Source organism: Neofelis nebulosa, chromosome 8, assembly GCF_028018385.1.
Source record: "Neofelis nebulosa isolate mNeoNeb1 chromosome 8, mNeoNeb1.pri, whole genome shotgun sequence".
Classification (NCBI taxonomy): domain Eukaryota; kingdom Metazoa; phylum Chordata; class Mammalia; order Carnivora; family Felidae; genus Neofelis; species Neofelis nebulosa.
In genome coordinates, this window is record NC_080789.1 from 103,326,993 (window position 1) to 103,352,675 (window position 25,683).

General features: G+C 40.4%; 1 protein-coding gene across 7 annotated transcripts in view; it reads right to left on the reverse strand.

The window, feature by feature from the left end:
* Window positions 1-1,601: 1,601 nt before the first annotated feature.
* The window catches only part of DYRK4 (dual specificity tyrosine phosphorylation regulated kinase 4), a 64,776-nt gene continuing 40,694 nt past the window's right edge, over window positions 1,602-25,683 (reverse strand). For 6 of the 7 annotated variants that reach the window (XM_058743967.1, XM_058743966.1, XM_058743970.1 and 3 more), the window contains 9 exons: window positions 23,927-24,063; window positions 23,452-23,592; window positions 21,457-21,595; window positions 18,759-18,840; window positions 16,087-16,259; window positions 12,479-12,539; window positions 8,301-8,430; window positions 2,610-2,785; window positions 1,602-1,918 (listed from right to left, as the gene is read on the reverse strand). In XM_058743967.1, coding sequence (XP_058599950.1) covers window positions 1,674-1,918; window positions 2,610-2,785; window positions 8,301-8,430; window positions 12,479-12,539; window positions 16,087-16,259; window positions 18,759-18,840; window positions 21,457-21,595; window positions 23,452-23,592; window positions 23,927-24,063 — 1,284 coding nt within the window. In that variant the 3' untranslated portion in view covers window positions 1,602-1,673. Of the gene's footprint in view, window positions 1,919-2,609; window positions 2,786-6,478; window positions 6,636-8,300; window positions 8,431-12,478; window positions 12,540-16,086; window positions 16,260-18,758; window positions 18,841-21,456; window positions 21,596-23,451; window positions 23,593-23,926; window positions 24,064-25,683 lie in introns of those variants that run through there. The other variant, XM_058743971.1, reaches the window with a different exon arrangement.

The window sequence follows — 25,683 nt, forward strand, 5'->3', positions numbered from 1 at the left end:
TCATTATGATATGGAGGACTTGGCTTCTTCTCCTATCTCTGTAGAACAATGGTCTTCCTCAATTTTATTCATAGTTGGTGTCAAAAAAGGTCCAGAAGACCTGAGTTCTATTGCCATGTCTATACTTTTCTGGCTATAGGACCTGGGATGGTCACCTGTTAGGACATTTCTCCCACCTAAGGCATTTTCTGTTCTTACCCTCAACTTTCTGTGAAATTTTATATTTTTGATCTTGCTAGAAACTTTCTCCTTTGGTTCCTAATTTCTGTATTAATTCCATCTCTTGGGGGCTCTACTCAATTCTGTCAACCCTGGAATATTTATCTTTCCTATTTCCTTTTGACCCTCTGCTATTCTCATTCTGTTTCACCTTTCCTGGGTAAAAGGTGTCTCCCTTCATGGAATATGACACAGTGATTAAAAGGAAAACTATAAAGTCAGGTATATTTTCTATGTTGTTTATGAGGTTATGATCTTTTTTTTTTTTTTTAATTTTTTTTTTTCAACGTTTTTTTATTTATTTTGGGACAGAGAGAGACAGAGCATCAACGGGGGAGGGGCAGAGAGAGAGGGAGACACAGAATCGGAAACAGGCTCCAGGCTCCGAGCCATCAGCCCAGAGCCTGACGCGGGGCTCGAACTCACGGACCGCGAGATCGTGACCTGGCTGAAGTCGGACGCTTAACCGACTGCGCCACCCAGGCGCCCCTATGAGGTTATGATCTTAAGAAGATCATGTAAAATTGTATCTGTTCTATAATTACAATCATATAGAGATTATGTATTCATGTAGATAAGGACTAGTAAACGAAAAGAACCTGATTAGATTTTGAGGATGCTGGATGAATGAACATATCCTGTTATTTACTCGACTTCCCTTCCTTTGGGAAATATTCTGTCCCCTACTCCACAGTCCAAGAGAGGCATCAGTCATGGTGCTACCACCATCACAGTACAGGCTTGTGACCCAGGCTGGCCAACCACAGGATCCCAATATCTCAGACATAGTGCTTGGTTCAAATCCAATAATTTCTGAGATTTTCCTGCCAGCAGTGCATCTTTTTACTGGATAATGGTGGTTACTTTAACATCTTGGCAGAGCTTGTCTTTAGAATGAAAACCACAAAAAGAAGCAAAACTAATAGGTGATGAGGGAGTCTGAGCCCTATGACCTTGTCTGAACTTTTAGATTCTGCTGTGCCTGAAACTACACTTACTTACACCTCCTGATTCCCCAATTACATAAGCCGATAGATGTCCTTTGTTGCTTAAACTAGTTAATAGCTGAATTCAAACTAGTTTTTCATTTTCATTTTCAAATAAGAGTCCTAACAGGTTAGCTGTCTTGTGGGGAAAAGAAAAAAAATTCTTTTATTTAGAGTTCTATTAGTGATACTATACCATTGAATACTTACCCCTCCCCCCCCCCCCACCCCACACATTCATTGTTTTATCTGATTGAGGCATAAGAAGGGAGTGTAGGTGCAAGGACATTCTCCCCCATCTCTCATAATAGGAATCATGCTTAACTAGCCATATGAATAAAGTTTTTTTTTAAAAAAAAAACACCTTATGCATTAAAAAACAACAATCTCTGTAACATTGTACAATATAAGTGCTGTCTCTAATAAAAATCCTTGGTGGAAAGGAACAGGACACACCTTCAGCAAAGGTCATACAATAGGTGGTAAAATATTCATGTTTTTGGATGAGGAGTTTTTACTTCGATGCCCTGGGGAGGTTTCGGACTCCTCTGGTCCAACAACTGCCTCTGGCTTTCTGGAAGCTTCTGTTAGCTGAGGCAACTGGACAACTTCAGATGTGTGCTGGAGAATGCCCTGCTGATCACCTGAATTCTGAACCTGCTTAGTGGTGCCACCTTTTATTTTGTCTATGGTCTCTTCTTTGATGGTCACTTCTGCCAAAGGAGAGAGAAGACAGAAGGAACAAGTGTTCAAATGTGAATTCTATTCTATTAGACCATAAATCACTTTGGGAAAATCCTGGTAGTAATGATATAAAAACAATCCATTTGTAAAGAGCATTCTCTGTGTCAGGCATTATTCTAAGCACTTTACATTTATTAATTTCTTTGAGCCTTTTCACAACCATAGAGAATAGGCATTATTCTCATTCTCATAAATGAAGAAACTGAGACACAGGGAAGTTAACTAAATTGCCCAAGGGCCTACACCTGGTAAATGGTAGAACCAGAATTAATCCCAGGCAACCTGACCCCAGGGATAATGTACATAACCATGAGGCTATATTGCATATAAAAGATATCTGCATAATGCCATAATCAGTCTGATAAAAATTCAAAAGCTAATTATAGGCAAGCCAGAGGAGGACACAGTGAAAGAAAAGGAAAGGACAAGAAAAGAATTGAAGACAGAGAAAAATGGAAAATCCTAATGATAACAGGACAAAAAAGGGGGCAAATCCAGCTAGAAGCAAGACTCCTGAAAGAGGTTATACACAAAAGTGAGAAATGGCAGGCTCCTGGTGATGTAGTCAGAATAATTATCCAAGGTGGAGGTCAGAGAAATTGACATACAATCCTCCAGAGGTACCCGATCCCTGGACTATAGGAAGAGGACTGACTGTACCTTTTTTGCCCAAGGGATGATGCCCTTGAACCTTTTCCTTCCGAGCCTCAGAGGGGAAACAGAGACTGGGTTTCCTCAGGGTCTGGGGCCTGGACCGTGGTTTGAAATTCCGTGGCTCATGGATCCAAGCATGCTTGAGGGCCTGGTCAGGGGTCATGCGAAGAGAAGGTTCCCATCTATACACCAACAAAGCCCAGCATGGGTTATTGTTTTGCTTCCCTTTCTAATGTTGAAAACATTTAAAAAGACCCTGACGACCTCAATAAGGTATAATAAAAATAGTTCATTCTTAACCAATCTAAGCTGCGTTATACCTCAAAGATATCATAGATATCAAAGATATCAAAGATAACAACATATAAGTACCTGGAAGCAACTATGAAAATAATCTTTTTAGGAAATTTGCATGACAAACCAGGGAACATATGAGAGCCCAAATCTTCCAGAGTTCCTGGAAATTCCCTCAAAAGAAATACTATAATATTATAGAAAATCTTAACCGCTTGGGATTTAGGGTTCAGTAAACTAAGATCAAAACAAAGACATGCTTAATTTCAATTCCCAAAACTTGGGACTTCAATTATATCACACAGAACATAATAGAATGCTAGAATATTAAGCTTATAAGGAGATTTGGGTATAATCTAGTCAAACCTCCAATGCAGTGACAAGGCATCTGACAGAAACTTCAACACAGAATCATCTTGCTATTCTTTTTTTTTTAGCTATAATATTCTTGTCTTTATTTTTTTTTAAATATATGAAATTTATTGTCAAACTGGTTTCCATACAACACCCAGCGCTCATCCCAAAAGATGCCATCTTCAATGCCCTCACCTCCTCTCCCCTCGCTCCCACCCCCCATCAACCCTCAGTTTATTCTCAGATTTTAGAGTCACTCATACTTTGGCTCTCTCCCACTCTAACCTCTTTTTTTTTCCTTCCCCTCCCCCATGGGTTTCTGTTAAGTTTCTCAGGATCCACATAAGAGTGAAACCATATGGTATCTTTCTCTCTATGGCTTATTTCACTTAGCATAACACTCTCCAGTTCCATCCACGTTGCTACAAAGGGCCATATTTCATTCTTTCTCATTGCTACGTAGTACTCCATTGTGTACATAAACCACAATTTCTTTATCCATTCATCAGTTGATGGACATTTAGGCTCTTTCCATAATTTGGCTATTGTTGAGTGTGCTGCTATAAACATTGGGGTACAAGTGCCCCTATGCATCAGTACTCCTGTATCCCTTGGGTAAATTCCTAGCAGTGCTATCGCTGGGTCATAGGGTAGGTCTATTTTTAATTTTCTGAGGAACCTCCACACTGTTTTCCAGAGTGGCTGCACCAGTTTGCATTCCCACCAACAGTGCAAGAGGGTTCCCGTTTCTCCACATCCTCTCCAGCATCTAGTCTCCTGATTTGTTCATTTTGGCCACTCTGACTGGCGTGAGGTGATATCTGAGTGTGGTTTTGATTTGTATTTCCCTGATGAGGAGTGACGTTGAGCATCTTTTCATGAGCCTGTTGGCCATCTGGATGCCTTCTTTAAAGAAGTGTCTATTCATGTTTTCTGCCCATTTCTTCACTGGATTATTTGTTTTTCAGGTGTGGAGTTCGATGAGCTCTTTATAGATTTTGGATACTAGCCCTTTGTTCAATATGTCATTTGCAAATATCTTTTCCTATTCCGTTGGTTGCTTTTTAGCTTTGTTGATTGTTTCCTTTGCAGTGCAGAAGCTTTTTATCTTCATGAGGTCCCAATAGTTCATTTTTGCTTTTAATTCCCTTGCCTTTGGGGATGTGTCGAGTAAGAGATTGCTGTGGCTGAAGTCAGAGAGGTCTTTTCCTGCTTTCTCCTCTAGGGTTTTGATGGTTTCCTGTCTCACATTCAGGTCCTTTATCCATTTTGAGTTTATTTTTGTGAATGGTATAAGAAAGTGGTCTAGTTTCATTCTTCTGCATGTTGCTGTCCAGTTTTCCCAGCACCATTTGTTAAAGAGACTGTCTTTTTCCCATTGGATATTCTTTCCTGATTTGTCAAAGATTAGTTGGCCAAACTTTTGTGGGTCTAGTTCTGGGGTTTCTATTCTATTCCATTGGTCTACGTGTCTGTTTTTGTGCCAATACCATGCTGTCTTGATGATTACAGCTTTGTAGTAGAGGCTAAAGTCTGGGATTGTGATGCCTCCTGCTTTGGCCTTCTTCTTCAAAATTACTTTGGCTATTTGGGGCCTTTTGTGGTTCCATGTGAATTTTAGGATTGCTTGTTCTAGCTTCAAGAAGAATGCTGGTGCAATTTTGATTGGGATTGCATTGAATGTGTAGATAGCTTTGGGTAGTATTGACATTTTAACAATATTTATTCTTCCAACCCATGAGCACGGAATGTTTTTTCCACTTCTTTACATCTTCAATTTCCTTCATAAGCTTTCCATAGTTTTCAGCATACAGATATTTTACATCTTTGGTTAGATTTATTCCTAGGTATTTTATGCTCTTGATGCAATTGTGAATGGGATCAGTTTCTTTATTTGTCTTTCTGTTTCTTCATTATTAGTGTATAAGAATGCAACTGATTTCTGTACAATGATTTTGTACCCTGCAACTTTGCTGAATTCATGTATCAGTTCTAGCAGACTTGGTGGAGTCTATCGGATTTTCCATGTATAATATCATGTCATCTGCAAAAAGTGAAAGCTTGACTTCATCTTTGCCAGTTTTGATGCCTTTGATTTCCTTTTGTTGTCTGATTGCTGATGCTAGAACTTCCAACACTATGTTAAACAACAGCGATGAGAGTGGACATCCCTGTCGTGTTCCTGATCTCAGGGAAAAAGCTCTCAGTTTTTCACCATTGAGGATGATGTTAGCTGTGGGCTTTTCATAAATGACTTTTGTGATGTTTAAGTATGTTCCTTCTATCCCAACTTTCTCAAGGTTTTTATTAAGAAAGGATGCTGAATTTTGTCAAAGGTTTTTTCTGCATCAATTGACAGGATCATATGGTTCTTATCTTTCCTTTTATTAATGTGATGTATCACGTTGATTGATTTGCGAATGTTGAACCAGCCCTGCATCCCAGGAATGAATCCCACTTGATCATGGTGAATAATTCTTTTTATATGCTGTTGAATTCGATTTGATAGTATCTTATTGAGAATTTTTGCATCCATATTCATCAGGGATATTGGCCTGTAGTTCTCTTTTTTTACTGGGTCTCTGTCTGGTTTAGGGATCAAAATAATACTGCCTTCATAGAATGAGTCTGGATGTTTTCCTCTCCTTTCTATTGTTTGGAATATCTTGAGAAGGATAGGTATTATCTCTGCTTTAAACGTCTGGTAGAACTCCCCTGGGAAGCCATCTGGTCCTGGACTCTTATCTGTTGGGAGATTTTTGATAACTGATTCAATTTCTTTGCTGGTTATGGGTTCATCTTGCTATTCTTGAGTATTTTTAGTGACAAGGCACTTACTCACATAATTAGCTATTCCAGTATTGATAAAACTAATTCTTTAAAAATTCTTCATTTTAATTGAGCCTAAATTTACACTTCCCAGGAACTTGCACACTAATAACAGACCCAGGTTCTAATTCTACCTACTAACATTACAGTAGTCCCCCCCTTCTCCATGGGGTAATACATTCCACCCCCAGTGGATGCGTGAAACTGGACAGCACAAACATCTGTATATACTATGTGTTTTCCTATACACATACCCATGATAAAAATTTATAAATTAGGCACAGTAAGAGATTCACAACAACTAATAATAAAATAGAATAAGTATAATAATATACTATAAGAAAAATTATGTGAATGTGGTCTCTTCCTCTCAAAACATCTTCTAGTGTCTTACTCACCCTTCTTATGTTGTGAGATGATAAAATGCATATGTGATGGGATGAAGTGAGGTGAATGACACAGGCAGTGTGATGTAGTGCTAGGCTACCAATGACCTTCTGACGAGATGTCAGAAGGAGGATCATCTGCTTCTGGACCACGGTTGACTGTGAGTAACTGAAACCACGGAAAGTGAAACCGCGGGTAAGGGGGGGGCCACTGTATAGAGAATGGGACAACCCACCTGTATTTTATGTTACAATCCTCCAACTATCCGAAAACATTTACACTGCTACTAAGTGTTGCTCATATGATATGGTTGCCACCTTCCTGCATAGGAAATTCCAGCTATTGTCTTACTGGTGTCCACCACGCTGGGGATAGCTTTTAACTGTAGGTAGATGGCATTAATATTGTAGACTCATCACGCTCATAAACAACTCAATCTCCCAGTTCTTTTTCAAATGAACTGCTGTTAAGCTACAACTCCCCACAGGACTTTACATTTACCTCTCTTAAATTTGACTCAAAACTTCTAGTCTCTCATTCCAAAAATTTGCTAATTAGTAAAAAGAAGAAGAAGAAGAAGAAGAAGAAGAAGAAGAAGAGAAAGAAAAAGGAATGATCAGATAATGGGCCCATTAGCGTGACTGCTCCTTGCAAGTTGTGAACAGCCAGCCCTTTGCTCTAAAAAAGAAAATAATTTCTTTCTTGGTTCTGAGCTGTGTTCTGGATGGCTGGGGTTTATGGATAATTCACCTCAGTCTCAGTAGTGAGTTTTTGTCATTTGTTAAAGCACATTCATTTTATAGCCTCAGCAAGAAGCTGGCGGTGGGTGGTGACATGGAGATAATGATGGAGTACAGGATCCTTCTCTATCTCCATTCTACAGATGACTAGCATGACCCCCAACCTTCAGAAGTACTTGACGGCTTATCCGCTGAGCTAGTGCACAAATGCCAGAAGAGTATTTTGCTAAAACTACTCCATCCCACTGGAAGAATGAGAGGCCATAGACCTATGGTCTCTAAAAATGCTAAACACTTATAGGACTGATATAACTAGAAGGCACCTTAGGAATACCCGTATTATACAGAAAAGGAAACTGAAGCCCACAGAGAGACAATGACTTATCAAATATCATGCAGCTAATCTATTTGCCATTCAGTGGAAACACACTTGCAAAACCTCTTTTAAAATAATGACAAGAGCTAACATGTTCTAAACACCTTCTAAATTAGGCACTGCTCTGAGTGCTTTTTTTACTGGTCTTTTTTTCGCTGTGACTTGACTGAAGTACAGAACCTAATTTCTCAGAGTCAAAATAAGCATATAGGTTTGTAAAAGCTGTACAAAATAAATGGTTTATAGATAACCCCTTCCCTAATTCCTTAATACAAAGAGGATTTAGGCTTTATTTCCTAGGGAAATAGGGAGGGAACCAGAGACATACACTGGGTATGTATGTAAACAGTTATAACATAGAGGAGGTTGACTTCAGTTCATGAAGCAAAAGCTATTCAGAACCTGCCTGCACCTTGCTGTCCGGCAGTTTGAGGCCAAGAAGGCAAGTTCTACCCACACACTGTAATCCAGGACAAGTCACTGTTTGAGCCTCAGACTCCACATCTCAAAATTAAGCAAATCATCTACTTGCTAATCACACAGGAAGGGAAGAGAGCAGTCTGATGAGGGAAAGCATTATATAGACTTCAAGCTCTTATGGTCAGTATTTATTATTATTTTTATAACTGTGTCCCAGTCCCAGACTTTCACCAGCAAATGAGTGGGAAAGTACAGTGTTTAAGACACCTAGAGGCAAAGACACCATGACAAACTCACACCAAACATCTTCTGAGAAAGTCCAGGAAGCTGGCATCGTAGGTTTTCAGCACCATCGTGAGATCCTTGGAATCTGGGTATCTTTTTCTCCCCCTGTTGTTGGTCATATTTTTAGGAAAACCTTCGGAATCTTTGGAGATAAAACATTCTGTGTTTAGTTCCAGGTGTTAATATCCATTGGTCACATCACAGCTTTTTACTCAACCATGCTGCTTCTTAGAATGGTCTTTGCAGCTCTATCTCAGTCCTATACCATACCCCTCCCATACACACAAACATGCCCTCAGTCTCAGTCAGATGGAAAGAACCACATGTAGATTATCCAGTGAATGCAATTAACCTTTACAAACAATACTCCCTACTATCCAGTATGTTCTGAGCCTCCTTCCTGCCCCCTCCTCCCCAAATCAAATGACTTAAATGGTTTAACATTAACCAAGGTAAAATAATAATGATAATGATAATATAATAATAATAAATCTAAAGTGACAAAAACATCAGCTCTGAACAGAAAAAGATGTTGTCTATTCTTGGATTTTTTTTTTTTTAATTTTTTTTTCAACGTTTTTTTATTTATTTTTGGGACAAAGAGAGACAGAGCATGAACGGGGGAGGGGCAGAGAGAGAGGGAGACATAGAATCGGAAACAGGCTCCAGGCTCCGAGCCATCAGCCCAGAGCCTGACGCGGGGCTCGAACTCACGGACCGCGAGATTGTGACCTGGCTGAAGTCGGACGCTTAACCGACTGCGCCACCCAGGCGCCCCTATTCTTGGATTTTCTATGCCCTCTCTCCTTTCTCACTAGCCCAATAAAATGAGAATTTGGGATATGCCTAAAGTATAACAAGAAAGTTATTGTAGGAGAATCATCTGTTTTCAGAACTCATTTACAAGCCACACAAGCAAATAAATCTCCTTACTTTCTATAGTCACATCAAAATTTTGTCCATAAATTGGAATCACCAAACTTGGTTTGTTGCTTAAGACACAGTCTGGAAGTCACTTTTCTTCAGTCATTTTTCACTGATTAAAACCCTTACCAAAGGTATTTGTCATGCCTGAAAAGAAGCCCTGAAAACATCTCCAGAGGTTTCTCTAAAATGCTCTGTGCAGTGCTTTGAAGGTGAGGTCACTCATCTGGATATCTTTACTCTGGTGTGCATGTTCAGAAAAGACCACTTTTGCTCATACCTTGTAAATCTGCATAAGGATGGACATGAACAGATACATACACTTTGCATACTAAACTGAATTCTCACAAAAACTCAGTGGGGTTCACATGATGGGCATTCTGGAAGGTGTATAGTGAAGCCCTTCTATTACTTTTGTAATCAATACAATTTGTGGGTCCTCAAAAAGAACATATGCTCATACTGAATTCCTAGAAGAAACCACAAATGTGTATATACACATACGTGGGCATGTGTATCTACAGACATAAAAATAAATTGGGGACATTGCACAGGGTATATAGGTCTTGTGAACTCATATAAACCCCATTTCCTTTGTTCAAACCCCATTTCCCTTTTTACTGCGGCACTAGTACTCCCATTTGACCTTATATTTCTCTTTTTACAAATGACCGAAAAATCAGGCTCACAGGCTTATAAAAATAACAGCTCATGAAGTTGTCAGTATGTAACTGTTTTTCTTGTTCAAGTTTTTCTCATTGCTCTGACACTCCCCAATATTTAATTATTATCTCCATCTCCTTTTTGCAGCCTAGAGCATCTAAGTAGCTTACTACCCTTGAGGCAACATCACTTTCTGCTAATCAAACATATAAACTACAGGTTGCTGGGGTTTGAGGAGCTTTTGGCAGCCCAAATATGGGCAAGGGAGAGCCAAGAATTGAGGTGAACATATTGTTTCTCTAACTTACCTTATCATAAGAATCACAAAGAGCTGTTGTTAGAAACTGACTCTTGAGTTCCACCTCAAATCTGCTATATCATAGGTTATATAGGAAGATAATGGGAATTAGCATTTTGCCAAGTTCCTAACTGATTCTTTTCTTTTTTAAGTTTATTTTTAGGGTGTAAGGGGACACAGAGAGAGAGGGAAGAGAGAATCCCAAGCAGACCCCATGCTGTCAGCACAGTGCCCCATGTGGGGCTCAATCTCATGAACCATGAGATCATGATCTGAGCAGAAATCAAGAGTCAGATGCTCAACGGACTGAGCCACCCAGGCTCTCCTCCCCAGCTCTGATTCTTATAATCAGATAAAGTTTGGGAAACACTGAAGAGGATGCAGCTCCCAATAAAGCCCTTTCTTATGCAGGAAGTGAAGATATGTGGATGTTGCCACCAAAAACACATCATTATTTTAAAGCCTCAATGCTGATGGTAAAAATCAGTATTCTATGAACCAGACCCTCTTACCATGCCTTATATTACTTTCCTTTTAGTGCCCCCCACTGTAATTTTGACTTCAGTGTTATGGGCTTAAGACGTGAGCCTTCCCACAATGTCTTATCTAGCCACAGGGAACACCAATATCCCTACTTTTCTTCCCCTAAATCCTTTGAAATCCAAAAGGCTGAATTAAAGATGGTGGATAGGAAAAATATATTTGGGGTTAAAAGACCAATTCCATTGCTCTATGTATAAGTTATACAAACAAGCCAGCCAGATCTTCCTACCTAGCCATCAGACTGCTCTAGAAGAAGTGTTAGTGCATGGGCACTGTTCTAAAGCAACCAGGACACTGATCATGCCCAAAGGGAAGGTCTTCAAAGCTCTGACTACAAGGTGAAATCTCAAAGATTTAACCATTGGAATGGCATGGGACTGACCAACCTGAAAGGATGACATCTTTGGCACTGAAACAAGATCATGAGGTCTGCTTGCCAGGCCTTAAAATTTTAGTTTCTGGATCATAGAGTCCAGTGAGTCCTGGAAAAGGGGCCAGGGAGCCTGTAGCTTTGGCAGTGGTTTTTTACCAAATTGTGCAGATGGAGACTACATTTTAACCCCCCACATGATTGAACCAGTGTATACTGACTCATCACTAACATGACTAAAACATTTTAGTCCAGAAGGATCCCCCATTAGGGTATCTTTAACTCTTTTGTTGATGGGGCAAGTTAAAGAAAGTAGAGGATTCCCCCCCAAATTTTTGAGGGGCCCTCTTGGGTGGAAATAAGATGTGAGATGGCTAAGAGTGATGGAGATTCCACAGCCAATATAAGCCTGTAAATTGACCTGACAAGAATGGCTGGTCAGAAATGTCATTCCAGATGGCGCAGAGCCCCTAATTGTGGAATCCCTTTTCCCTCACATCTGGCTTTGCTCCATGTGGCTGAACTTCCATTTCACTATGGTTTTCTTTTTTTTTCTTTTTTTTTTTTTTTTCATAAGAATCCCTTAGGTTCTTGTGATTCTTTAAAAGGATTTTAGATATGGGACTGAGTTCATCTTTGTGGTGCATAGTGCCCTGGAAACCCTGCCTCAGTTGGACCTGAGGTAGATCACTGATCTACCTGTCCACATTGTACAGCACCAATCAAATAGAAAGGCAGAGGGTCAGAAAATCCAGAGCCTGGAAACAGCATGGGGCCATCGATGAGGCTTAATTCCAACAATTAGGCAGATGTCCTCCACATAACTGGCAAGCCACAACATACCCACAGCCAAACTGTTCTGACAACCTTTATTTACCCATTTCATAGCCAAGTCTCAATGATCCTGCCATAGTAAAGATATGGGGATTTAAGAGAATTTCAGCAGGAAAGAAATGCTCCATTATTTATATAACAAAGAAATTTCCCACTCTTCTGGAAAAGAAGCTTCTGCTCTTTGATTTCCCTGAACAGCACATAGTGTGAAAGGGGAAACTGCTTGCAGACATAAGGAGAATTTACAGGAGATGACATAATTATAATATTTCAAGTTTTCAAGATCTGCTGATAGATTTTCTGAACAGGAACCTGGCTATTTTTATGCCAAGACCTCCTTTGCAATGTGACTGTCCCATCCTATCTCCATCATGCTTTCTGGTACCACTTCTCAGCATCTTTTTACTTTTCTAACAGAAACTCCCAATCACAGCTTGCCCTTTGGGATGGAGCCATGGGAAGAGAACTAAATGGGGTTTAGAGTATGGAAGATATCTTCAAGGTCTGTAAAAGCTCATCATCACAATGGGAGAAAGAGATTTAGACCTGGGGACTTACCAAAAAATGTCTGTCTCCTGGAGGCTGTCTGAATGAAGTGGGTTGGCGGCAGGCCCAGCACCTTCAACAAATACAATGCAGTGGGTTCACTCTTGTGGACTCACACATTAGAGCTGGTGGGACTTTGGCCAAACTTTGCTTCTACAGACAAGGACCCGAGGATATTAAGTGATAACCTCAAGTCAGTGGCAAAAAGGCCCAGAGCATGGGTCTTCTGACTCCTAATTTAGGGCTGTTTCAGTATCCTGAGGATCAATATTAGCCATGTTATTCTAAATAAGCATTAGCACCAACTAGAGGTAGGCCACTCTAGATGGCAGCCAGATCTCATTGTCAGAATAAATAAACCAGTGTACATGCTAGCCACCCTTGAATTAAGAAATGACCTCCCTGGGAAGGGAGGAGGAGAAAAGGAGGTGGAAATCACCAGATGGGCATCAGTCTACTATTTGACAAAATATCTTCTTGAAAAGAAAAGTGTAAACGTACTTGTTCACCTTTACCCACTGAAGCCTATAGGGAGATTGGTTCAGGGATCTTCATTAAATCATCCATCATCAACCTTAGAAGCCAAGTACTCTGATTGTCTCATTTTACAGAGGTCCAGAAGGGGGAAGTAACTTGCCCAAGAGAAAGATCCAGGACTAGACTCCAGGTTTACTGATTCCCAGGCCAGCGTTCATTCTACCATAGATATCATTTATAGTTATTATTACCTAAATTATTTTTTAATGTTTATTTATTTTGAAAGAGAGAGAGAGAACGACCAGGGGAGGGGCAGAGACAGAGGGAGAGAGAGAGAGTCCCAAGCAGACTCCACACTGTCAGCACAAACACCAATGTAGGGCTCGAACTCACAAACTATGAGATCATGACTTGAGCCGAAATCAAGAGTCGAACACTTAACTGACTGAGCCATCCAGGTGCCCCAATTACCTAAATTATTTTAATACTTATTATTTTCAATCATGAAATGAAACTATGTTTACTAATTCTCAAGGGTGTGTGTGTATCCCTCTGAGCACCTATAACTTTGAGGCAATCTAGAAAATAGAATTTTTGGATTGATGGGTGGACAGACAGATAATTAAATAGAGTAACATAAATATATACATGGAGAGAGAAAGAAAGAGAGCGAGAGAGAGAGAACAGAGACAGAAAAAAACAAACAGGGAAATTAGATAGATCTTTGTTCACAGTCAAAATATCTTTGTTTACTGATATAATAGTGAAATGTGAAATTTCCATTTTTTAGAGTTATTTTCTCCTGTTTTATCTTACATAACAAGAAGACTTTAAGAAAAATATACGATAAATAATATACAATGAGCCTTAGTAAAGCCTTCTTATTGGAAGATATTCTTCCCAGAAAGTTAGGATAATGAATGACTAATGACTGAACAATATATAGATTTGGATAGGTGTCATCTTTGGTTTTTAGATTCTTCCGAGCATATTTGAAAGGCTGGTATAACAGTTTAATTTTAAAATGTCACTATTCTAGCTGAAAGAGAAATTAATAAAACAGTTGCAATTACAATTGCACCAAAAATAATAAAATACCTAGGAATAAACTTAACCAAGGAGGTGAAAGGCCTGTACTCTAAAAACTATAAAACATTGATGAAAGAAATTGAAGATGACACAAAAAAGATATTCCATGTTCATAGATTGGGAGACTAAATATTGTTAAAATGTCCATACTACCCAAAGCAATGTACAGAATGTAATTCCTATCAAAACATCAACAGCATTTTTCACAGAATTAGAACAAATAATCCTAAAATTTGTATGGAACTCACAGAAGACTCTGAAGAGCCAAAGCAAACTTGAAAAAGCAGAATGAACCTGGAGGTATCACAATCCCAGATTTCAAGATATACTACAAAACTGTAGTAATCAAAACAGTATGGTACAGGCACAAACATAGACACATGGATCAATAGAACCAAATAGAAAGCCCAGAAGTAAATCCATAACTATATGATCAATTAGTCTTTGAGAAAGTAGGAAAGAATATGTAATGAGAAAAAGTCATTTCAACAAATGGAATCGGGAAAACTGGACAGCAACATACAAAAGAATGAGACTGGACCACTTTCTTACACCATACACAAAAATAAACTCAAAATGGATAAAAGACCTAAATGGGAGACCTATAACCATAAAAATCCTAGAAGAGAGCACAGGCAATAATTTCTCTGACATCAGCTATAGCAACATTTTTCTAGATATGTCTCCTTAGGCAAGGGAAACAAAAGCAAAAATAAAATATTGGAACTACAACAAATAAAAGATAATGTACTGAATGGGAAAAGATATTTGCAAATGACATATCTGATAAAGAGTTAGTATCCAAAAATATATAAAAAATTTTTACAACTCAACACCCCAAAACCAAATAATCCAATTAAAAATGGGCAGAAGACATGAATAGACATTTCAACAAAGAAGACCTATAGGTGGCCAACAGACACATGAAAAGATGCTCAACATCACTTATCATCAAGGAAATGCAAATCAAAACCACAATGAGATATCACCCATACCTGTTAGAATGGCTAAAATCAAAAACTCAAGGAACAATAGGTGTGGACAAGGATGTTGAGAAAAAGGAACCACCATGCCCTATTGGTGGGAATGTAAGCTGGTGGAGCCACTGTGGAAAACAGTTTGAAGATTCCCCAAAACATTAACAATAGAATTACCACAGATCCAGTATTTCCACTACTGGGTACTTACCCAAAGAATACAAAGATACTAATTCAAAGGGATACATGCACCCCTTTGATGATTACTGCAGCATTATTTACAACAGCCAAATTATGGAAGCAGCCCAAGTGTCCATCAATAGATGAATGGATAAAGATGTGAGATATATACATATATATATATATATATATATATACACATATATATATGTATGTATATATATATATGTGTGTGTGTGTGTGTATAATGGAATATTATTCAGCCATAAAAAGAATGAAATCTTGACATTTGCAACAATAGATGGAGCTAGAGAGTATAATGCTAAGTGAAATAAATCAGAGAAAGACAAATACCATATGATTTCACTTATTTTTGGAATTTAAAAATCAAAACAAATTAACAAAGAAAGTAGAGACAAAACAAAAACAAAAAACAAAAACAGACTCTTGACTATAGAGGATAAATTGATGGCTACCAGAGGGGAGGTGGGAAGGGGAATGGATGAAATAGGTGAAGGGGATTAAGAATACACTTATCATGGTGAACACTGAGTAATATGTTGAATCACTACATTGTATACCTGAAACTAATATAGCGCTGTATGTTAATTATACTGGAATTTAAAAAATTGTTAATGGTAAATAAATAAATAAATAAAATGTCACTATTCACAATATGCTGGAAATTTCATCCTGGGCAACTATTTAAATTTATGATAAAAATGCTAGGTGTCAACTCAAAAATGTACAGAGGGGCACGTAATTCCAAAAATAGTTTAGGGAACATCCAACAGCAATAGGAAGTATTCAGGCCACTGCCCTACAGCGAGTCTGATGCAGCCCCATGTTTCAGAGTGTAAGCTGACCACCCTGTGGGACCTCAGTCCTCCTCCTCACCTCCATGATGCAGGCTAGCTGCTCTACTTCATTCTCCCCAGGAAACAGAGGGTAGCCCGTGTACAACTCAGCCATGATGCAGCCCAGGCTCCACATATCAATGGCCATGTTGTAGGGATGGCCTAGAATCACTTCTGGGGATCTGTAGAACCGGCTTTGGATATAGGTATATACTGTGAGGAAAGAAAGAGAGCCATCATGTAAAATCCTCCTCTCCAAAACACGCTCCTCCAGGGCACCTTCTCATGTGAGGGCCCAGGATAACTAACCCTCCCTACCACTTTTCACTCTCTCAGCTTGGCAGGGAGATGGAAGTACAGCCAACCAGCACATCTGAGTCACACTGCATATTTCATCTCATCTCTCAAAATAAATAAATAAACTTAAAATTAATATAAAGCTAAATTTTCAACTATCATGTGAATTTGGGGTAGAAATTTTCTTTTTTTTATTTTTAAAAAATGTTTATTTATTTTTGAGATGGAGAGAGACAGAGCATGAGCGGAGGAGGGGAGAGAGAGAGAGAGGGAGACACAGAATCCAAAGCAGGCTCCAGGCTCTGAGTTGCCAGCACAGAGCCTGACGTGGGGCTCAAACCCATGAACTGTGAGATCATGACCTGAGCTGAAGTTGGACACCCAATCGACTGAGCCACCCAGGTGCCCCTGGGGTAGAAACTTTCTGAAAGTATTGTGATTTGGCAAGGGAAGAGGCATATTAAAATGGAAAAAGAAATACAAAATGCAGACTCTTCTAATATGTATTGAATATATTATGTGCATTGCATAAAGTATAGAAGGAAGACCCCAACAAAATCTGAGCAAATGAAGCCAGCAGAAGAAGACAGTACTGTGGGGAGCCTAGATTTTACAGTGGTAGGAGAAATGGGACATTATAGTGATTTCCACATGCTGTTATAGGGGCAGGACAAGGATTCTGCAGTCACTTCTCTGTTGTTTGCATTGGTTAGAGAAAACGTAATAATTTAGTGATTTAAAATACAATAAAGATAGGTGTGCCTGGGTGGCTCAGTCGGTTAAGCATCCAACTCTTGGTTTCAGCTCAGGTCATGATCTCATAGTTCGTGGGTTTGAGCCCCACATCAGGCTCTGTGCTGACAGTGCAGAGCCTGCTTGGGATTCTCTGTCTCCCTTTCTCTGTGCCCCTCCATTTGTGCGCTCGCTCACTCTCTCTCTCTCTCTCTCTCAAAAATAAGTAAATAGCCATTAAAAAATAAACAAAATAAATACATAATAAAAATGACTTTTATACTCTGCCTGCTTCCAAAATGGATTTGATGTACTTTGCAATCAAAGTACATATATGCACAGCATAGTTCTTTAAAAATTGATTTAATGAACAGTTATATAATCCTTAACATGTGCCAGGCACTATTCCAAGTGCTTTGTACAGAGAACCCTTTCAGTCCTTACAACAACCCTATGAAGCAGGTACTATTATTGTCCCCATCTAAAAATGAGAAAACTGAGGCATACAAAGATTCAAGAAATAATTAGAGTCAGTAAGCTGTAAGTGGCAGAGCTGGGATTTGAGCTCGGGATGTTTGAGTCTATACTGGATAAAATAAAGATAAAAGGAAGTCAGAAAATATGTAAAGGGGAAATGACTATCTGAAATAAGGATAGGATCATTATAAATTCCATTTGGAGCATCCTGGCAGCCAAGACAAGAGGTTGCATGCTTTTGTAGCTGAGAAGAGTAAGCAAATGAGTGCTTTGTGGGAGGCATATTGTTTTCTAGCTGGAATTTCTTTGGGGTTCCATACATAAATTGTAAAGAACATGTGTCTTCAAAAGTAGTGCTGCAAAATATTTGGAAACAGCCATCTTTCAGGGATTTTTTTCAGCCTCTGATGAAGAGGGTCCTCTGATATCCCCTGCCACCATGAAAGCTGGTCCCAAAGTCCCTCTTTGGTGGGCCCTTAACCCAGTCTGTACATATTTGTAATCACTGCACCTGTCATATTACCTGTATCTTTGTTTCTTCCGCTGAACTGTAAGCAAGCAGAGCACAGAACATGTTGGGTTTATTTTGTTGTTCCTGTGCCCAGAACAGTAACAGACACATAGAAGATACTCTAAGTGTTTGTTAAATGGTACATGTTCTTGCCATCAAATTTGATAAAAGTCAAAAGAAGAGACACTTAAATCAAGTTCAGTGAAGTTTATGCAAATGTGCTCCAGGGATGCTTTCTGGATTCTAACCTGGAAAAAATATAGTCTACAGAGCCTAGGGCAGTGAATCCCAAACCTCAGAATGGCTGTGTACTCTAAAATGCAGACCCCTGGGTGTTCCCCCAGAAATTTAGGTTCGGTGCATCTGGGGTGAGGCCCTGGGAGCTGTAATTTTTTAGAGGCCTCAAGTGATTCAGATATACATCTGGTTAGTTTGGGGACCCAAGGCACTAGGATAATTCCAGATTCACAGAATCTGAGTGCTGCAAAGGACCCTTACGGTATTTGAGTCCGATCTTCTCATTTGGTAGATCAGGAAACTTAGAGAAGTGAAGCACCTTGTCCAAAATCATTCTTGCAATTGTTGTGACTGAGACCAGACTAGAACCCAGGTGACCTCGCATGGGAAGTACTGTTTCAGTAAGGGAAAGAACTCACATTAGAAAAATTCAGACAAAGGGGCCAGAATGGGCTTACCTTTCTGGTGTTCATAACAACTTGATCCAAAGTCAATGACCTTAACAGAGACTTGGCCCTTTTGGTATAACACTATATTCTCCTAGAGAGAAGAAGAAAGACATAGTTAGGTTTTAAAAATGTTGCTCTACACACTCTGTTTACCTGAATGCCTGCCATCTTCTGGGACCCAGTTCAAAATGTGACCACCTCCAAGTGGGCCTCCACCCATGCCTAACACCATGTTCTCCCCATTACTCTGACTTCCTATTCAATTTGTGGTCTGCACCTCTGGTTTGGACTCAGTGTTTGCTGCTTTGAAGTATTTCTTTTGCATAGATTTTGTCTCTTTCTGCATATAGAATGTGTAATTCCTGAACACTGTGGTTTATTTTTCTCTTCTTGGCACCTGGTTCTATCCCTTGCTTGCATAAGGTCTTAGAAATATCACTGACAATTTAATGTTTCCATTAAGTGCTCCACCAACATACTGATATGTCAGTAATGGACAAAAAAAAGGGCAATAATTTAATTCAAGTTGTGATTCTTTTGCTAACTTCGGGGGCAATGTGAAACCAACATCCCAGGAGAGTCATGGTTAAGCAAGCAGAGCTCATGGACTCTTAGAACATGAGGGTGTACTACCTAAAGGCTAGAAGATTAAAGTCCCAGTCATGGCTTCATGGATCTCAATATCAGATGGATTGACGATTATGAATATCAGATTAATTGCTTACTTACTGAGTTCCTTAACTCTATTGATATGGCATAGCAGGCTTGGTCTAAAGCCTCTGGCACCACAAATTAAGAAAGTACAAACTTAGTCCATAATATCTTTTCTAGACAATATCTATATAACTTGAAGAATTCAATCAGCAAGTGTTTAAGAAGCAGACATTTCCAGTGTGTCTGCATCCCAATGGAAAGTCTCCTTAACTAAATGGGGCAGGCCTTCCTACCATATTGACAGAAAGAGCTCTATAGAAGGGATGGATGCATCACAGGTCATTGAAACTAACCTTTGAGTACATAAAAATTAACTCCCTGATTCTTGATCCACACTCATCAAGCACTCTCCTGGTTGCATGTGTACTTTTCTACTGGGCACATATATTCTAGGTTACTATTTCTCAAGTAAACCTATTATGTCATGTCAATTTCCTTAGTAAGAGTCGGTACCCTAAGCCCAAAGACAATGGATGTTGCAAAGCTTAAATATGGAGAATAAATCAATGTATCACTATCCTGTGAGACTCCACCAGTAAACCCTGAAAGAACAACCCTATCTTGTCAATATTTAATTTTAAAAATATCTCACATTTACCTGATGAGTTTCTCCAAAGAGTTAAAGATAGAACTGCTTTATGATCCACTAATTGCACTACTGTGTATTTACCCCCAAAATACAAAAACACTAATTCAAAGGGATACATGCACCCCTATGTTTATAGCAGCATCATTTACAACAGTCAAATTATGGAAGCTGAGTGGATAAAGAAGATGTGGTGTATATATAAGCAATACAATATTATTCAACTATAAAAAGGAATGAAATCTTGCCATTTGCAACAACATAGATGAAACTAGAAAGTATAATGCTAAGTGAAATAAGTCAGTTAGAAAAAGACATATATCATATGATTTCACTCATATGTGGAATTTACGAAACAAAACCAATGAGCAAAGGGAAAGGAGAGAGAGAGAGAGAGAGAGAGAGAGAGAGAGAGAGAGAGAGAAACCAAGAAACAGGCTGTTAACTATAGAGAACATACTGAAGGTTACCAGAGAGGAGGTGGAGGGGGATGGGTGAAATAGGGGATGGGGATTAAAGAGCACAATTATCATGATAAGCACTGAGTAATATATAGAATTGTTGAATCAATACATTGTATATTTGAAACTAATATACCACTGTATGTTAACTATACTGGAATTAAAATTAAAAACTCAAAAATTTTTAACTGTTTTGGGGGTGGGTGAGGAGAAGGGAATGAGGAAAAGTTAAGGGATATTTAAATATTTGTGAGGGTCATGCTGTTTCTGGAACCAGTTCCTGACCCCACATTTTCACACTCTTATACCTTTCCCCTAGCTACCTGTACTCCTCCAGTTTGCAATCATTAATTCTTCTAACAAGCATTAATTTGTTGCCTACCATTATTATTGTCAGGTACCATGTCAGAGCCTGGGAATAAAATGGTGAGAAGACATGGTCCCTGACCTTGGGGGAGCTTGCAGTCAGTGGAAGATAAAGAAACCATTCCTACATAGCAACCAGTGCAATAGTAGAGCTAAGTACAGAATACCAGCAGGACCTGTGAGAAGGGCACATCCTTTTGGAACGGAGGAAGTGGTCAGAGATTTGCTGAACCCTTAAGACCACTTCAGAGTAGAAGGGACAGAGTCAGGATTTAGTACAGCAGTGCTCCATCTCTCTGCATAAAACGTCTCTGTATACCCTTAAGCCTTTCATAGGAAAGCCCTCAGACCTTCCTGTTCCTTCCTGTCTCGGTGATGCCACATCTCTCTGCATTGCCTTGATACCTGTCCCTTAATCTTTACTGCATCATTCTTGGTTTACATAACGTATAAACATAACTGCTTGGCTTCCACCCTGAAACCTTGGCCAAACAGCTTCCCAGTTTCCACTGGAGAATAGAACAGGGAAGTTTCTGAGGGTGGGAAACAGCTCCCTCGACAGGACGGAGCTTGTACTCACAGGCTTGAGATCACAGTGAATGATTTTCTCTACATAAAGCATTTGCAAACACTTCAAAACAGAGAGGGTGAAGCGCCGAACTATTGACAGACTGAAGCCTTGAAAGCTATTATTCTTCATCAGCTCATACAAGTTGATTCTGGAAAAGAGAGAGAGTGATGTGTATGTATCAGTGCAAAAGGTATAATACTTACTTTGAACCCGCAAACCATCCCATATCACTTGATTTCCCTCTGGTAGTAGGCAAGTCTCAGACCAGGAGGCAAGACTTTTGTGTCGTATAACCTCAATTTTCCCTTTGATTCATGGTGGATCCAATGTGAAGCCCAACTGTGCTGGCCTCTCTGATGTCCCCTTGTTTCTTATGTGGCAAGGTCATTAAACCACTTTGTTACACATGTGGGTGTTAAAAGGTTGGACCAAACTTCTGAAATATTCATAGCTTCTTAGGCCCTTGGAAGGAATCTAGAAAGTCCAACACCCAACAAAGTGGCCACTCCTGCCCCAAATTGACAAGGCTATCTAAAGACATCAGGTTCCTGACAAGTAAGGGAAAAAGAGAGTGGGCAGATGGGGGCTGAGGCAAAATGGAGAAGCCCGACCCTATCTAAAGTGAGCCTGGCTGCTTGGTCCCATCTGACAGGGTTTACTCTTGCTAGATTACCCTAAAGTTTTTAGACAGGCAGAAGCCTGCACTACTGTATGGAAGTCTGCTCTATTATATGAAATATGCTGACTTACAAATGTTGGAAACAAATGCAAAGCATTTTAACAAGAAAAGCGTATCCACGGGCTGCTAGTTTGTGACTCTGCAAACCTCAGTGATTTGGGGAGAGGTGGGAAAGAAAGGGCATGATCCAGAAACAACTCTGCATCAACTTCTTCCTAGTTTCCAATCTTCCATTCCTAAGCCTTCTCTAACACTGGCAGTATTTAGGAAGCTGTTCATTCTTGAGGGGTACAGATAAGATGTGAAGCTCCAGCCTCATCCTGACTGGCTGTGTGACCCTGGGAAACTCCCAGCCTCTTTGGTCTTTGGATTCTCCTTCTGCACACCTGCCCCTCCTGACTTCTCAGGGCTCTTTTAAGAACAATGGCATCTAACTGTGTACTGTGCCTTTCTAGGCAGCCTGGCTTGTCCATTTTGACGCATGGAAGATAACTCATCTCTGCCTACTGGAAAGCAGAGCACATTCCGCACTCATCAGAGATGGTGAGAAGGGTGCCATCCTTCCTTCTGACTCAAATTTAGCTGGTTCCCAGAATTTCACTGACAGCAATGGTGTCCTGGGGGCCCCAGGCTACCAGCTCAGTGAATCCCATAACACTGGGCCTCTGAGAGCCTACCCCAATTATCCCCCTTTGCTAAATGCACTCTGGGTTTCTGGTTTTGTTCAGATTGTGAAATACGGTCTTCTCAGAGAGAAAAGTAATCAAACTAGCATGCCCTTCCAATTAGCACACCCTTCCAGTTCCAATATTCAGCAAGGTGATGCCAGTCTATTTCAGTCAGGTTCTGTTCCCTGCCCCAAAATATCTGCTCATATCCTTATTTTCTCAAAATCATAGTTCTTTCCCTATGCTGAGCAGCTAGCTGCCTGTCCCCTTGGTTTCCAACCACTGCACCACAGGATTATAAAGCCAGTGAGGGGTGACATGGACAAGGACAGTCCCTTTCAACATATCTAAGTTTCAGTCTTGAGGGCAGGGACCTTGTATTGGTTATGTCACCCAGTTTGTCACCCAGAGCTTGTGCAGCACAGCCAGGGTATGCTGGCAGTTGACAGGCATGACTGAGGGATAGGGTGAGATGGGTAGCTTTAGGTCCAGCTCTTTGCTCCTTGGCTTTCTAGATAACTGAGTGGCCATTGTGTCCACTCTAGTCGTTAAATATTCACACCCAGAAAAATCTAGTGTTCTGACCTCAAAGTTTTTCTTCTGTCAATTTAAGCAACTTTTCAAAAGAAAATGAATTAAAGAGGAAAAGCAGCTGACCCCAAGAGTTCAAAGGTGATGCAGAGATGATTGCGAAAATAGAAAAAGTCTTTCATGTGCACCACATTGTAGGTGTTGTCTTTGTCCTTCCTTCTGAGAGCCTCCAGGATCTTCAGCTCCACCAGTGCCTGGTGGTGAAATCTGAAGGGGTCATGGAGTGGCAGGGAGGGCAGACAATGGGGACAGAGGACACAGTGTTATGTCATGCTGCAGCAGTAAGCCCCTTTCCCGAGCCTCTCCCCATCTCCCCAGCAAGACTGTCCAGAGGGGCAGAAAGCACTAAAAGCTCCACACTCTTGCCCCCTCTTTGCCCCATCATGGAATCAGATAGGTAGAGAGAGAAAGAGGAAAAAGATGAGGAAGATCAGAAGAAAAGGCAGAGTCAGGAAGGGTTGGCATTATGAAGGGGCCAAAGTCATGCAGGCAACCCCCCCAACCCCGGCCACCATGGTCTATGCCATCTGCCAAGCCACACCTCTTCTTGTTCCTGATGATTTTCAAGGCCACCAACTCATTATTTTTGTGATCCAAGCACTTGGCCACCTGTCCAAAGGACCCTTTCCCGATCATCTCCAAAACCTCATAGCGGTAGGCAATGTGGTCATGCAGGACCTGCAGAAGCCAGGCCAGAGTGAGGAACAGAGCCATAAACTCTGGGACTTCCCTCACACTGGGGCCCCTGAGTCAGAAGGGCTGACTCCTAGAGGGAACTTTCTGAACTGCCAGGCATTGGTGCAACTCCCACCCTCCTCTCATTGCTGCTGCAGTGGTTAGGTTGTTGCCTAGATCCCAGGCTCCACATGTGGTGCCAGGAAAATCCCACAGGTTCTATCTGTCATACAGTGCAAAGAACATTGGATGGTCTTCAGAAAACTTGGGTTCTAGTCCCAGTCCTGCTACCACCTCTAGTTTTCCACATGTGTGGAAACCTATAAAGCAAGAGGATTAAACAAAGTGGCTCTAAGGTCGCTTCCAATTTAGACATTTCCTGATTCTTGAATGCAGTTGAGCAGCAGCTTCAGTGTGGAGGAAGTTCTCTTTCTTTCCCCTGATGTGTCTCCACCAATCAGAGAAGGCTTCGTGTCTGCTCTGCCTCCTTCTGGTCAGATCTGGTTCTCCTCTTGACTCATCAGATTTAATTCTAACTTGGAGTTAGCAGTACAGAACTAGACTCTTTCTCAACTAAGAGGAGGAGCATTTTTCAAGACCCAGAATCACCCATGTCCCTTCATGGGCTGCAAACTAGAGAACAGGTATTTATTCACAGCAACAGGAAACCTTCAATTAAAAAGACTTTATCTGTGTGTCTTCAGACAAGTCACTTACTCACTCTGAGCTGAGTGCCCTCATCTGTAACTAAAGGTTCTGGATAAGAACCTCTAAGGCTCACTCTGGAAAACAGTATGGAGGTTCTTCAAAAAATTAAAAATAGGACTACCCAATGACCCAGCAATTGCACTACTAGGTATTTATCCAAGGGATACAGGTGTGCTGTTTTTTTTTTTTTTTAACTTTTTTTTTTTTTCAACATTTATTTATTTTTGGGACAGAGAGAGACAGAGCATGAACGGGGGAGGGGCAGAGAGAGAGGGAGACACAGAATCGGAAACAGGCTCCAGGCTCTGAGCCATCAGCCCAGAGCCTGACGCGGGGCTCGAACTCACGGACTGCGAGATCGTGACCTGGCTGAAGTCGGACGCCCAACCGACTGCGCCACCCAGGCGCCCCCAGGTGTGCTGTTTTGAAGGGGCACATGCATCCCAATGTTTATAGCAGTGCTATTGACAATAGGCATGTATGGAAAAAGCCTAAATGTCCATCGACAGGTGAATGGATAAAGAAGATGTGGTATACACACACAGACACACACACACACACACACACACACACACACACAATGGAGTATTTCTTGGCAATCAAAAAAAGAATGAAATCTTGCCATTTGCAACTACATGGATGGAACTAGAGGGTATTATGTTAAGTGAAATTAGTCAGCGAAGGACAAATATCATATGTCTTCACTCATATGAGAAATTTAAGATACAAAATAGATGAACATAAGGGAAGGGAAGCAAAAATAATATAAAAACAGAGAGGTAGACAAAACATAAGAGACTCTTTTAGAGAACAAACAGAGGGCAACGAAGACGATCCGGGGGGACCGTGAGGCGCTGCGGGAGCGCGCGGCCAGTTGAAATCAAAGAGAAAAAGAAGATGAAGAATAGCACATTG